The 16193-nt window shown below is 41.3% G+C and overlaps 1 protein-coding gene across 1 annotated transcript; it reads right to left on the minus strand.

Moving 5' to 3' along the window:
• Positions 1 to 8105: 8105 nt before the first annotated feature.
• LOC124036089 (uncharacterized protein C9orf85 homolog) lies at positions 8106 to 14831 on the minus strand. Its single transcript, XM_046350233.1, has 4 exons — positions 13674 to 14831; positions 13414 to 13520; positions 11503 to 11616; positions 8106 to 8519 (listed from the first exon to the last, which is right to left on the minus strand). Exons 1-4 carry the CDS (start codon positions 13773 to 13775, stop codon positions 8300 to 8302), a joined length of 543 nt encoding a protein of 180 aa, XP_046206189.1. The 5' UTR covers positions 13776 to 14831; the 3' UTR covers positions 8106 to 8299.
• Between the last annotated feature and the right edge of the window lie 1362 nt (positions 14832 to 16193).

The following is a 16193-nucleotide window of genomic DNA, read 5'->3' on the forward strand; positions in this document are numbered from 1 at the left end:
TTTTCCCACCAATTGGCCTTTTGACCAATTTGAATTGGCTGCCTGTGTAGAAGCAGCAATAGCTGTATCATCTTCACTGCCAATACTGTGAACTTCTTGTTCTCTGTTTGTTCCTGCTTTATACTTTAGAAAACCCAAACTAAGGATTTAGAAGTTATATTGCAAATTAGTGCCCATCAAATGCATTATGCTGAATCAATACCTACCATAAGTGTTCATTGCTATTCCAGGGCTCCAGACTAACATTTTCCGGGGAGTCACTGGTGCCACTAACTTTTACAGTTGGTACCAGCCCCATGATTTGGTTGGACCCAAATCACAAATAATCTTAAAGTAATTCATAGTGCTTTACTAAGACGTATAATAGACTATGGAGTTATCCAATAAATACGTTGTCTCATTTAACACGTCCAAGCAGGAATGCATGATTACCTAATCCAGTGATTGTCATGAATTTCTGGTTGACAATTAGACTATAGTTGCTATATTTCGCAGTCAAAATAGGACACCAGAATTTCACGTTTTTTTATTTGTTCAAGAGATATTAATTGAATAAGCCTACATCTTTATGTGCACTAACAGTGTTGTAGTACTCGAGACCACGGTGTCTCTCGGTCTTGGATACATTTGTACTCCGTCTTGATTTAGCCTCGGACAGTGAGAATTCATACCGTCTTCCCGAGACCAGCCAGGTAAAACAAAATACTAAATGATCAGTTTCCATCCAGTCAGCGCACAAAACCGCTTCGCCAGGCCAAATATATACACTGCTTTCTTGAAACAATATCCTAAGTCTTTATATCTATTATATACATGTTTGCGCAATGGTGAACCTTTCGGCATTCCTTCCGTGTGGGACAGGTTCGTGATTCTGAAAGGACAGCAACCGTAATACCAGCGCACTCATGTAGAGTAGGCAGGTATACTATGTATACCCTCGTTTGTTTTTCAGTGGGTATTACATATAGTCACTTATTAATCCCTACTGGTGCGTATCACGCTAGTGTAGTGGAGGTATACGACTTATTAATTGTGTAATACAATAGAGAAATCATGCACAACAGCCTACACGATCGCAAAATTCGTGAAATATATTCACATGCACGCCACACAGCCTAGTTTCAACAGAATACCATCTGCAGGCAGCAAGAGTGTGCAGCGCTCAACTGGTTTTGGCGTGGAGCAGCTCACAGAAGAATCACATTGGTAACCGGTAGGTTAGGAAATACATTTCACCGTATGATATCTACCATGCTATGCTAAATCAAATTAACAAACTGTAGGCAAACCAAACCAGGGGAGTTCTGAACAGATTAAAAAAATAAAAGTATTGCATGCATTTAATCGCATTTGCGTAGTGGCATAGAGCAGTACAGTTTTTTTTTTAAGTGTGTAGCCTAGGGTCCAGGAAAAAAATTGCCCTTTTGAAAAAGCATTTCATTGCAATTCTAAATCATTTCACATGACTGGAGACTTTGGCAGAATCGTTAAATATACCTCACAAAAGATCAATAATTTTAAAAACGTTGATTTAAATAGGCAAGTCAGTTAAGAACAAACTCTTATTTACCATGACGGCCTTGTCTTGTATCCATCAATGGCCTAGGCGCTGTGGAGACAAAGTATTGTAGGCTACAATATGTGGAGGAAATTATAGTAATAAAAATGCTTTCAAATTTCACTGACTCACCCAATGATGAGCAGCTTGCTGGTGATGGCCAATGCACTAGTGCCAAAAGCCTCTCTCAATCTTTTGTAAAACATCATTTGGAAGTTGATCAAATATGTTGGTCTTTTGTTTTCAGCAGGACCCATTTCCTTTCCAGACTGTATTTGAAATATTCCATAAGGAAATAAATGATGAAGTGCACAGCTGGAGAGATGAGAGTTGCAGACTCATGTTTATCAGGATAGAGAGATCATAGAAAGTTAATCTCATTGTAGTTATGAGAGAGATACTTGCACGCTTCTCACACAGCCACGGCCAGGAAATGGTCTCAAAGATAAGTTACAATGTTGCGCAAACCATAAACCGGGCCTGCCCAACCAGAATCAACTCTTAGAATAGAGGAGCCGGGCTGAGAATCTACTTTTTCCAGTTTTTTTTGTGAGGGAAGGAGAATGAACTAAGAGGCAACTCTAATTAACTTTGTTTTTATTATAATTTTGACATTGCAAAAAGCGGCATTTCTTTTTCATGCCAGGAGAGGTAAACCATACAAAACAAATGTCTACAAACAGCACTGGCTATTTGTGATGCACAATTGTCATCATGTGCTGTTTGCATTAGGGGCTTATACACACACAGGCCTGGGTGAACACAGTCCCATCCACTGGGGAGCCAGGCCCACCCAATCAGATTGATGTGGTTTAAGCATTGTTGTGGACTTAAACACATTTGTATTTTTTCAATAAAAAAAGGGTGAATGAGAGTGAAAATTCTACAGGTAAACAGGACTTTTCACACAGTGCCTTTCCTTCACAGGAGGGGTTTGGAAAATTAGACAATAACACCTCCTGCAGGCACCACAACACCACTGCATAGGGCTGACGGAAAGACAGCAGTCACACACAGCCTGATGTTAAAGGATAAGCAGCCCATAAACAGAGACATATTCACAAGAACACAAAAACACAACCATTAAAGCATTTCACAATCGAACTAAGTAAAAGTAACCAGTGACCTAGTTTAAAGTGGAAATTAGTGTTTTAACTACTTTGCAGATATGACACATTTTTTACTGATAATATAATTATCAAATTCCCAGTTTGCTACAAAACATATTTTGTAAAGTCGCTTTTTGACTCAACGTTCCACGACGTACACTAAGGCATTGTTGACAGAATAGATGGATGCAGTTCAATGCATGATTAATACACTGCTCAAAAAGATAAAGGGAACACTAAAATAACACATCCTAGACCTGAATGAATGAAATATTCTTATTAAATACTTTTTTCTTTACATAGATGAATGTGCTGACAACAAAATCACACAAAAATGATCAATGGAAATCAAATTTATCAACCCATGGAGGTCTGGATTTGGAGTCACACTCAAAACTAAAGTGGAAAACCACACTACAGGCTGATCCAACTTTGATGTAATGTCCTTAAAACAAGTCAAAATGAGGCTCAGTAGTGTGTGTGGCCTCCATGTGCCTGTATGACCTCCCTACAACGCCTGGGCATGCTCCTGATGTGGTGGCGGATGGTCTCCTGAGGGATCTCCTCCCAGACCTGGACTAAAGCATCCTCAAACTCCTGGACAGTCTGTGGAGCGAGACATGATGTCCCAGATGTGCTCAATTGGATTCAGGTCTGGGGAACGGGCAGGCCAGTCCATAGCATCGATGCCTTCCTCTTGCAAGAACTGCTGACACACTCCAGCGACATGAGGTCAAGCATTGTCTTGCATTAGGAGGAACCCAGGGCCAACCGCACCACCATATGGTCTCACAAGGGGTCTGAGGGAGGGGGGGGGTCTGAGGATCTCATCTCGGTACCTAATGGCAGTCAGGCTACCTCTGGCGAGCACATGGAGGGCTGTGCGGCCCCCCAAAGAAATGTCACCCCACACCATGACTGACCCACCGCCAAACCGGTCATGCTGGAGGATGTTGCAGGCAGCAGAACATTCTCCACGGCGTGAACCTGCTTTCACCTGTGAAGAGCACATGGCGCCAGTGGCGAATTTGCCAATCTTGGTGTTCTCTGGCAATTGCCAAACGTCCTGCACAGTGTTGGGCTGTAAGCACAACCCCCAAAATCCTAGGATGTGACTTTCTGGACTTTTTTTTCTAATTTTGTGTCATAGTTAAAGTGTACCTATGATGAAAATTACAGGCCTCTCTCATCTTTGTAAGTTGGAGAACTTGCACAATTGGTGGCTGACTAAATACTTTTTTGCCCCACTGTAGCAAGCTAAAAACACAGAGCCCAACGTTAGCTAGATAGCTAGCTAACTTAGCTGCTAGGAGGATGTCTTGTCATGCCATTGGGTGAGTGACTGAGGAGTGGGTAAGTGATTGACTTTTCCCTTCGTGTAGTTTTTCGGTGGCTATACACAGCTAGATGCAGGTGTCATTTGGTTAGCTAGCAAGAACTTGAGCGACTGTTATCCAGTTAGCATATCTCTTGCATTTGTAAATTCAATTTGGCTATCAACTCCGATTTCAGCGCACTCGTCTGAGTGTGCCAGAGAGCAGAACTGATGAATTTACAAACGCGCAACAGTCGCTGAATATGACCAGTGTCAGTAAAGTAGGCAAAAAGAGTCAGTCAAGAACTCATTAGATAACATGTAAACAGCCTATCCAGCTCTGCTACGGGCGAGTAAAATGGTCAGAGTGAGGTGTTCTCTCATTTGTGTCTGGAAGTAGCTAGCCAACTTTAGTCAGTTAGCTTGGGTGCTTGGTTGGGACAAGCATGCATTGGCAGGGAAGCTGTAGAAGGATGAGAAGGCTACAATTCCCCATCATTTATTAGTGCAATTTTGACAGCCAACTAGTTAAAAAAGTTAGAGGGTTTATCTAAATGTTCCTTCGTTTTGAGCTCATCTTGCTCTGGCTAGCATTAGTTGTTGATCTTGTTGTTGTTGATGTGCATAACTGAGGGAGAGAGACTAGCTTCCCGTGGTTGTTTGATCAATAGGACTGTAAAGTCCACAAATGTAAGAGGACCCCTGTGGTGTTTATATAGAAATCATGCAGAAATCCATTCAGGTGTATTTTGTGGCTTTTGGCAAAAGCGTTCAAATGATCTGAAGTCACATTGTTGCAACTGCTTGTAAACACACAGTTCAGTTCAAAGTGAATGATGGCAGGTCCGTGTGGCGAAGGCCTACTGTAGCTCTGACTGGCTATAGCGCACCGGTCTGTGTAGACTCCGGTCCTAGACAGATGTATTCATTCGGTTTTATTTACTGCAATGTCTATTAATTGTCCAAACGCACGGCCGCTTTCCCACTCTATACTGCTATACAATTTTCACAACTCCCAAACGTTCTAAGAATTTATGAAAACGTGAAAATGACCATATCTAAGTGGTCGCTTGTCATTAAATGTTTAAAAAGAGCCATATTCTTCCTGGGGGGTGTCAATGAACAGATTTGAATAACATGACATGATACTAAAATCAGTAAATTGAAATAAATAAATTATGCCCTCATTTATGGATTTCACATGACTGGGAATACAGATATGCATCGGTCGGTCACAGATACCTTAGAAAAAGGTAGGGGTGTGGATCAGAAAACCATTCAGTATCTGGTATGACCACCATTTGCCTCATGCTGTGCAACATCTCCTTCACATAGAGTTCTTGATTGTGGCCTGTGGAATGTTGCCCCACTCTTCAATGGCTGTGTGGAGTTGCTGGATATTGGCGGGAACTGGAACACACTGTGGTACATGTTGATCAAGAGCATCCCACCAAACATGTTCAAGAGCATCCCAAACATATGAAATGTCTGGTGAGTATGCAGGCCATGGAAGAACTGGGACATTCAGCTTCCAGGAATTGTGTACAGATCCTTGTGACATGGGGCTGTGCATTATCATGCTGAAATATGAGGTGATGAAGGCAGATGAATGGCACAACACTGGGCCTCAGGATCTCATCACGGTAGCTCTGTGCTTTCAAATTGCCATTGATAAAATGCAATTGCATTTGTATGACTGCCCATACCATAACCCCATCATGGGGCACTCTGTTCACAATGTTGACATTAGTAAATTGCTCGCCCACATGACACCATACATGCGGTCTGCCATCTGCCCGGTACAGTTGAATCCGGGATTCACCTGTGAAGAACACACTTCTCCAGCGTGCCAGTGGTCTTCGAAGTTGAGCATTTGCCCCTGAAGTTGGTTACGATGCCGAAATGCAGTCAGATCGAGACCAGATGAGCTTCCCTGAGATGGTTTCTGACAGTTTGTACAGACATTCTTTGGTTGTGCAAACAAAGTTTCATCAACTATCTGGGTGTCTGGTCTCAGACGATCCTGCAGGGGATGAAGCCGGACGTGGAGGTCCTGGCCTGGTGTGGTTACACGTGGTCTGCATTTGTGAGGCCGGTTGGAAGTACTGCCAAATTCTCTAAAATGACATTGGAGGCGGCTTATGGTAGAGAAATTAACATTCTCTGGCAACAGCTCTCTGGTGGACATTCCTCCAGTCAGCATGCCAATTGCATGCTCCCTCAAAACTTGAGACATCTGTGGCATTGTGTAGCATGACAAAACTGCATATTAAAGAGTGACCGTTTATTGTCCCCAGCACAAGGTGCACCTGTGTAACGATCGTGCTGTTTAAATCAGCTTCTTGATATACCACATCTGTCAGGTGGATAGATTTTCTCAGCAAAGGAGAAAATGATCACCAATAGGAATAGAACTAGATTTGTGCAAAAAATTTGAGAAAAAACTTTGTGCGTATTAAACTTCTCTGGGATCTTTTATTTCAATTTATGAAACATGGGACCATGTTGCGTTTACATTTTTGTTCAGTGTAGTTTGCTTAACAAATAACTTGCATGATGGATTCCAGCTGTTGTGCAATACTAGGAGTTAATATACCAAACACCAAGGAGCTTTTCCAATGGCTTATAAGTAAGGGAACCAAATGGTTTGGGTCAAAAAAATACTGAATACCCCGTTGAAAATGGTAAAACATTTTTATTAAAGGCCTACTCCTCAATTTCAAAAACACCACAATGGTAGACACTTAGTTTCAGAAGGATATCACAAGTTCATATGACTAACCATATCATAACCTAAACTCTAACGTTGTTTTACTCGTTTGTAAAAAAAAATATATTTTTAAAATAGGCCTAATGTATTGCTTCAAAATATGGTTAAAACTATCAAGAGATTGTTAGGATACGAATGATTAATAGTGCTTTATATAATGTCCCAATAGGCTAAGTAAATTAGCTAACATCTTCAAATGAAATAAACCAGAAGACAATTGTATTAAGCAACTTCTATGTCGTAATCCAGACAATTTCAAACAGGCGCAGCTTCAGCCCCAAACTACAGACGTTCCAGTTGATAGAAAGACGCAGATCACCTCACGCAGAAAGGAAATATGATTGATACACTCGTCTTAATCTCGGGGGGCATTCCATGCGAGTTTGGCCCAAAGTTTATTATGTTTAGGATCTTCTTGAAATTCAATTAATAGAAAAAAGGTAGATTTTTTATTCAATTTAACTTGGCAAGTCAGTTAAGAGCAAATTCTTATTTACAATGACGGCCTAACCCAGACGATGCTGGGCCAATTGTGCGCCACCTTATGGGACTCCCAATCACGGCCGGGTTTGACACAGCCTGGAATCGAACCAGGGTCTGTAGTGATGCCTCTAGCACTGAGATTCAGAGCCTTAGACCGCTGCTCCACTCGGGAGCCCTATATGTTTGGCATACTTTTGATATCTGCATCTAAATAATTAAGACATTTTTCGAAAGTAGCAAAGTGTGCACTCTGGACATTTGAGGCAGCATCTACAGACTCATCATTGTAGTATCTTTAAGCAATCTATGCATGAGGACAGACTACGCCTTCAAAGTAAGGAAACACATTTTGTTTTGTTATTTGGGTAAACTATTCCTTTAAGTCAGGAGGAGCACTAAGGTCATTGGACTTTAGATCATGTGTTTGAATAAGCAGAACAAAACTGGCATGTGGTCATTACCAAAGGCACTAAATAAAACCCACTGAGATCATCAATTAATTATGTTAATAGTGTGGTAACGAGTTAGTGCGACTCACCATAAAGACTATGGTCCACTTGTAGCTCTAAAAAGGGAGAAAACAGAGAAGATGTTCCACTATGGCCTACAGAGGAAAGCATTCAGCTGAAATAATGCATATTAGTCAAAATACATTGTCAGAATAAATCAAAGTAATCACTATTTTCTCAAAATGTATCTTTTGGCGTATGTGTACATACGTGTGTATTTCTGTATCTGGAAAAGTTCAAAAACAGCTGCTGGGGCACAATAATGACTTCAATCCAGTAGTGCTTGTGATTATTCCTTCACAAACAAAACAAGATAATGCTTCTTTAAACCCATCAAAGCATGACAAAAATTGCGCTCTCATAGGATTTACTACAAAACAGTTTATTGAAAGTGGGGTTTGTCCATTTAACGTACCAACACAAGTAGGCTATTGTATTTTAGAGTGAATAAATCTAGTGATGAGTCTTCTTAGCAAAAGTATGTATAATCAGAGGATAAGTATATTAATAAAATGGACAGGAGGTACATTTAGGATCATCCTGGTTTAGCAGTCTTTAGTCTTTGAAAGTAACATGTGCCACATTAGGGACAAGGGCCTTGCCGCTTCCTGCCTTCTCAGGACCCGAGTCACTGGCAAAGTCATCATCATCATCACTGCCCAAGTCACCAAAGTCATCATCAAGCTTATTGAAGTCCTCCTTCCTCCGAGTACGTCCGGTCATCTTTTGATTGGTGTATTCCTCCTCTTCCTCTCCCTGCTTCTGTGTGTTAACCCTTTGGGAGGAATTTGAATTAAAAACCAAAGAAAATGACAAATGGAACCCTTTGATTTTTACAGCCTGAAACTACTAGTGCCCAACAACACACTTCTGGAATGTCGACCTAGGTTTTTTGTAGGTTCTTCAGAGACTTAAGCCGATTGAAATCGAAGTAGGGAGGACTGGATAGTTGTAACACTTTTTACCTTTTTGATAGTTACTCCAAGCTTTTTAATAGCGAGAGTTCAAAATGAGATACAAACTTGTAAATACACCGGTATTTACAAGTATCTGCTACAAAATGTATTTTAAAGCAATCAGAGAATGCATGATTTTGTATCAAACACATGGAGAGTAATGTTACAACTGACCCCGGGGTCAATTAACAGTATTTGGGGTGTAATATAAAGAACATTGTTTAAAATCCATTACATACCTGTATTGAGGTTGAAAATGGCAGATTTTGACAATAAGTGCCTAAATTTGAACGCCGTGCCTGTACAGTAACATGCTATACATGAAGTCAGAGCTCTGGCTCGGCACTTCACAGGTCTGTATGGGTTTTGACGGACGGCTATTCTGAACTTGAGCACCTCGTGCGACAAGACGTTCACTGTGCACACTTTGGAGAGGTGTGTGGTAGCGCTGGGACGATAAACCGGAAATGATCGATACCGACCACTTATCACAGTCATTTTTCGGATATCGTTCAATACGATAAGTAGCCTAAACTAGAGAAATTTGAAATGAAATAAGTTTGCTAATATGGGTGATTGTTAATGGGACAATTGATGGCTACAACCATCAAACTAGTAGTAGTTTAAAGGATAATAAAAATGGACACAATAACCCATAATGACAGGTTTTGAAATGGCAAATTTGTATTTATTTTTAACCCCAGAAATCTCACATTTACATAAGTATTCAGACCCTTTACTCAATACATTGTTGAAGCACCTTTGGCAGCGATTACAGCCTCGAGTCTTCTTGAGTATGACACTACAAGCTTGGCACACCTGTATTTGGGGAGTTTTTCGAATTTTTCTCTGCAGATCCTCTCAAGCACTGTCAGGTTGGACGGGCAGCATCGCTGCACAGATATTTTAAGGTTTCTAAAGAGATTTTTGATCGGGTTCAAGTCCTGGCTATGGCTGGGCAACTCAAGGACATTCAGAGACTTGTCCGGAAACCACTGCTGTGTTGTCTTGGCTGTGTGCTTAGGGTCGATGTCCTGTTGGAAGGTGAACGTTCGCCCAGTCTCAGGCCCTGAGCGCTTTGGAGCAGGTTTTCATCAAGGATCTCTCTGTACTTTGCTCTGTTCATCTTTCCCTCGATCCTGACTAGTCTCCCAATCTCTGCTGCTGAAAAGATCACAGCATGATGCTGCCACCACCATGCTTTACCGTAGCGATGGTGCCAGGTCTTCTTCAGACGTGGCGCTTGGCATTCAGACCAAAGATTTCAATCTTGGTTTTATCAGACCAGAAATCTTGTTTCTCATGGTCAGAGTCTTTAGTTGCCTTTTGCCAAACTCCAAGCGGGCTGTCATGTGCCTTTTACTGAAGAGTGGCTTCCGTCTGGCCACCCTACCATAATGTCCTGATTGTTAGTGCTGCAGAGCTGGTTGTCGTCGTGTTAGGTTCTCGATCTCCACAGAGGAACACTGGAGCTCGGTCAGTGTGACTGTCAGGTTCTTGGTCACCTCCTGACCAAGGACATTCCCCCCGATTGCTCACTTTGCCTTTCCAAATCATGTCCTATCAATTGAATTTACCACAGGTGGACTCCAAGTTGTAGAAATATCAATGATGATCAATGAAAACAGGATGCACCTGAGCTCAATTGAGTCTCAAAGCAAAAGATCTGAATACTTATGTAAATAAGGTATTCATGTTTTATATTTTATAAATTTGCTGTCATTATGGGGTATTGGGTGTAAATTGAGGGATTTTTTATTTATTACATTTTAGAATAAGGCTGTAATGTAACAAAATGTGTAAAAAGGGAAGGGGTCTGAATACTTTCCGAAAGCACTGTAAATCACAATGCTTTATGGGTAAATAATCACAATAAGACACAGGGTGACGTTGCCCAACCCCAGTCTACAATGAACAAGGTACATTTGGATGATTTGTTTTTGGCTGCGGATATGACTTTTCTGTACCATTCTTCCGGAGCGCGAAAGGTCCCGAAGCTTCTGCACATGTGCGGATCACATTCTGCGCATGCAGTTATTTACCTCTACGTTATGTAAAAAAAAAAGTGTTGTCTCCCTCACTTCATATTTCTCACTGTCAATCATGAATGACAATTCTCTCAAGTTTTACCGGTGAAACGTCTATACAGCATCTGCATACAAACCATTTGATCTCAGTAAGTTTCACTGGGATGTGAATTTAGATTTTCTTGAGGAATTTATACAGTCTTATTTTGAATGATGTACAGTGAGTGAATTTTGCCTAGTAGCGCACCGTTGAGGTTTGGCCACATGAGACAAAAATGCAACCATTTGCACAATATTCCTTAAATCCCCAAAACTAGGTGGTGTTTTCGTCTTACAGTAGAATACTATTATATTCAGTTCTGCTATTTAGAATACTATCATTATGTTGTTATCTTGCACTTTGATCTAACTTTATTAAATGAGCACCATATGCCAGAGTAACTTGTTTTATAAGAGTAGCTAAGAGCAGAGACTGTGCGTAAAGTATAGAATCCCGCAAATGCACTGAAGCGTCGGGACCTTAAGTGCTCGGGAAGGTCCAGAAAAGTTGGATCCGCAGCCACTCAATATTTGTTTCCCTCCAGTAGATAGCAGTCTTTGAAACGCTGTGATTATCTTATAGGAATGTTTTCTGGACTTTGATTGACAAGCTGCATTCTGAACACCACCCCGAAACAGACAACACAGTTCCCAAGCAACATCTCTGCCAGCTTAGCCCATTGTGTGTGGGCTTTAGACTCACACACAGCATAGCGTAGGAAGTAGGAACACTCACGGAATTACGATGTCCTCTTTCTTCCCACACTTGGCACAAAGCTCCAGCTTCAGGGCACAGGTTTTACAAATGACGTGATATGCATCCTTCACCGTCTTCTGAGAACATTTCACACTAAAACACACAAAAACACGGAATATCCAACAAGCTTCCCTCGGTCTTCCACATTTAAAACAAGTATAGAGAAAAACATGTCCCTCACGAATGATGTAGCGCTCCTACTTGTGTCAATTATTAATACGTATGTTGCAATTTTTTATATACATATATATTAGTTTTTACATGTTGGTTGTGCATTTTCAAAAGTCTCCTTGCAAGGTTTCAACCGCAATGATGTATATACACCGGATAGTTGACGTCTCTGGCCAGTAAGAGCATTTAAAGCCAATGTGCCAACAACATCTTAGCACTCCTCCTTTCAGGGTTTTGAGTAATGGGAGTGCATTGACAAAAATCAATATCCCAACATTAAGTAAGTCAACTTATCAACAATGGCACGATGTGTGCATATGGATGAAGCCAGTGCCAATTCAATGGATGTGGAAAAGCCATTTAAATTTGTAAGTACCAAAATTATATACACTGTAAAACTTAAATTAAATTGCCAAGTCTACGGAACACATTTCAGGAAAAAAATGAGTTTTAAATAAACGCTGGGTCGAAATTAATTGTTTACTAGGTCTCAAGTTTTATTTGTTACATTAATTCAGTAATGACTCGAACAAAAATAAGTTAATCATCCGTTTTGAATCGCTAGTTTAAAAAGTTTTTTAAATGTTGCCTGCTAACAGCTGAGAACAAAAACAGTCAGACCCCGAGATATCGTGAAGGGTGCAATTGCGGCCATCATTGCAGGAACCCCTCTTTATACCTATATTGGTCGATTCTTAAATTAGGACAGACAGGAGGCGGGGACACTCCACCAGTACAGTAGGTGACAACAATGCACAATAACGTTGGATGCCAGCCGCCATAAACCCAAAAGAAGAACCGTACACCGGTAGGCGGTGTCCTACACCCCAGAATATCGGCATTGCTTTTCCGCAGTTCTGTTAACGACGGCAAGGGCTGTTTGTTAGCTTAGCCAGCTAGTCTTAAGGATGACTGTTACACAGCAGGTGGGGCCAACATACAAGAAATCTACCTAGCATACGGTGTCGCCTTAGCGGTGCTAGCGAGGCGGGGACGACCGGTAACAGGCTTGGACTGTCTACCATATACCGGTGTATTTGGAAATAGCCACGGGATGGTTTTTCAATACCGTTTAAACTATTTCTTGTAATGTTTTATAGACCTGTATATTTGTAGCTACTTTTTAAAGTAAATATCTAAAGTCAACTTGTGCAAGATGTTAGGAGATAAAGATCGTTCTTCATTTCAACTTTGAGAATGTTTAAATTATGATGCTTACCGGTAGTCCTCAGTCACGTGGTGTTTGTTTACAAGCACACAACGACGAGACTTGTGCAGCCAGGGGATCTAGTTACAATATGGAATTCACAACTAAATGTTTGTCAGCTAGATAGCTTATACTGTTGAAGTTGTGCTAAATGCAAAACCAAGTTACGTTTGGTAATAGCAGAGAATCCAATCCTGGATCAAGATCCTTGCTGTCTAATTTGTTTGCCATTTTTTTGGTACTTGTATAACTTTGAGCTGGGATGTATGTCTGGTGTACGTACTGGTGTGTTTCTTCTCAAAACCAAAAGAAAGAAACACAATTTAACATCATCACAAACGGGTAAGTACTGATGGGAAGGCAAGTATACATCCACAATAACATAAGATGTTTGAAAAAAACCATATACTTTCCCCCCATACAGGTTAAAGTTGGAATAGGTTGAAGGAAAATAGGATTTTGAATGGAAAGAAATGTTAGGTGTCCACGAGTGTACTCGTGCTTGTACTCACCATGTTCGAGGTTGGGAAAGGGATTTGTATTTGTTGTATTTGACTTTCCACTCAATAACTTCCTTGCAGCGTTGACATAACCCGTCGTGGACCTTCGAGTTTGCTATCTGCAATAACAACATCCGATATACACACAGAGAAAATTAAAACAGTAGAGCTACAATTAGCCCAGCAGTATCCATACAAATGGTGAACATACTGTAGCTGACTTGTCAGAGTGGCTCCAAATGTACGTTAGCCAGCCAGTCATAAGACCCTACCTTTACTTGAACACTTGCTCCATATTTGTCGTTCTTGTAAGCAGTCGTGTTTTGGTGCTTTTGTCCTCGCGACCGCGATGCGTTGCCCTTTTGAGAACTCATTTTTATCTAAACATAGGTTTCTAACGTTAGCTTGATGTCAGCTCCCACAACACATGGACCAGCGACTCGTCAGCAACACACAAAAAAAGTCCTTCCGGGTCACGGATTTTTAAAGTTTTGAAATAAAAGCCTCTCAGAGAAGTGTCACTAACCACGTTTCATCCACAGTTTTTATTTGATTAAGCACACCATATACAAAAAATCACGACAGCTGTAATGGAAACAGGAAGTCTGGGGCTGTTTTTCTTGGTTCGGTCCAGGCCCCTTAGTTCCAGTGAAGGGAAATCTTAATGTTACAGCATACAATTATATTAAAGTCCAGACGATTATGTGCTTCCATCTTGTGGCAGAGCCTTTCCTGTTTCAGCATGACAATGCCCCCGTGCACAAAGCGAGGTCCACACATAAATTATTTGTCGAGATCGGTGTGGAAGAATGGAAGCAAGGCCCTGCAGCGTTGTTCCAACATCTACTGGAATGCCTTCCCAGAAGAGTGGATGCTGTTATGGCAGCAAAGGGGGGGGGGGGGACCAATTCCATATTAATGCCCATGATTTTGAAATGAGATGTTCCACGAGCAGGTGTCCACACACTTTTGGTTATGTAGTTTATTACAAATATCCACATGCGAATATGTTATTGACACTTTCCCTTTCAGATAACGCATTTTCCTCATCCCCAGTCCGCATAAAATGTAAATAAGTATGCCATTCAAAATGTAAGCTCTAATGGTGCTTTCAAGACAACTGAGAACGCAGACAAAAACTAGGTCAAATCATGACGTCAGTGATCTTCAGGTCGAAAAGTCAGAGCAAAAGAAAGATGGCGAAGTTACCGACTTTGGATTCTGAGTTGACCGTTCAAAACGACTTTCCCAGGCGGAGCTAGTCTTTTCAGAGTTCCCTGTTGTTTTAGGCTACTAAAGTCGGATATTACCGAGTTTCCTGTTGTTTTGAAGGCGGCATTTAGTTCCCAGTGATGAGGTTCGATTAATCACACCGGGCGCCCGTTTAGGCTTTTTTTTCTATCGGTTGAAGGTTGATTGCATTCGATTTGGAACGGCCGCCTCCCGGTTGTGAGCCAGGTGCCCGCTTCAAAGCCACAGCAAAGTCGTCTCAAAACTAAAGTGACGTAATTAAGCACGTGTAGTAATTTACAAGGATTATGTGGTTTCCTATTCAAAATGGATTGCTTTTGATGAAAACGCTTTATTTGCATTTCCAATTAAAAGTAGTTAGAAAAGTCTAACATTTATTTTATCGAAAAAATAATAATATGTTGTGTGTTTCTGGACCATCCACCATGCTGCCTTGTTGACAAAATGATCGAGCCGTGCAGATGACTGTTTGATTTGAGAAGGGCGCGCCTTCCTCTGCGTTTTCGTCTGATGACGTGACAGACTATGTCCGGTGCCCCGCGGCTCAGCATAATCGAATACGCCCAGTGGGTCAGTCGTTTTCAACGCTGCAAAACACCGCCTTGAGCAATCTGATTGGTCTCTGTTAGCACATTGTTGTTTGTAATTGGCTTTCTTATAAACCAATCCAATCATCACCTCGACACTGCGGTTTCAATATGTTCCCCAGCCGGTTTCCTTGGCTTGAACTGAAGACATCTAGCGACAGTGGGCTAGCTACAAGGGCTGAAGCTGGTGACAGTCAACATTAAAATAGCATATTTGTTTACGCAAGTCTTGTGGATGCAATTTAGTCATTATCCGGACTACTTGTTGACAAGCTTGAGTGGTAAGCAGGCGGAGCTTGATTTGGTTGGTCGTACAAGTGTCAAGAAGATAAATAGCTATTTAACGCTACCCATAAGAGAGTGGACGAGGGTGAACGAATGGGCATTCAAGTCAACCTGCCTGGTTAACTAGCTACCTGTATTTGTTTCCAGTTAGCTGTATTTCATCAGCTGGCTTGTTAAAACATTAACTACAATCCGTGACGTTACCAATAATCAGGTAAGTTATGTGTGATCCTCTTCGCCGTTTGCCAGTTTTTCAAAGCTTAACATTATTGCCGGTATTTTGTTAGCTTGCTAACTAATGTAAATTAGCTGCTAGCTACGTTTTTTTTTTGCTGAGCATTGCGTGACTGTTCACTTAAATGAGACCTACGATTTGTTTTCGCTAATCGATGCGACGCGATTCTGGAAAACATGACAGGGATTCAGAAGAGGGGGAAAAAAGTGCCACTGTTAAACGTGAATCGCTAACTAGTTAAATGTATAGAGTAACGTTAGGCTAGCTAAAGTTGTAGTTCGGCCTTTTGTGTACTGTAACGTTAGTCTCTAAAACAAACCCTCGTCGACGATGTTATTGTTTGTGGTTCCCTAGAATCTGAATTGCTGTTATCGGAGGGGTCACCGCCAAGCTTGTCATCCAAGACAAGTGGTTATTTTCATGTTGGACAGTGC

This window comes from Oncorhynchus gorbuscha, linkage group LG05 (genome assembly GCF_021184085.1).
Source record: "Oncorhynchus gorbuscha isolate QuinsamMale2020 ecotype Even-year linkage group LG05, OgorEven_v1.0, whole genome shotgun sequence".
Taxonomy (NCBI): Eukaryota; Metazoa; Chordata; class Actinopteri; order Salmoniformes; family Salmonidae; genus Oncorhynchus; species Oncorhynchus gorbuscha.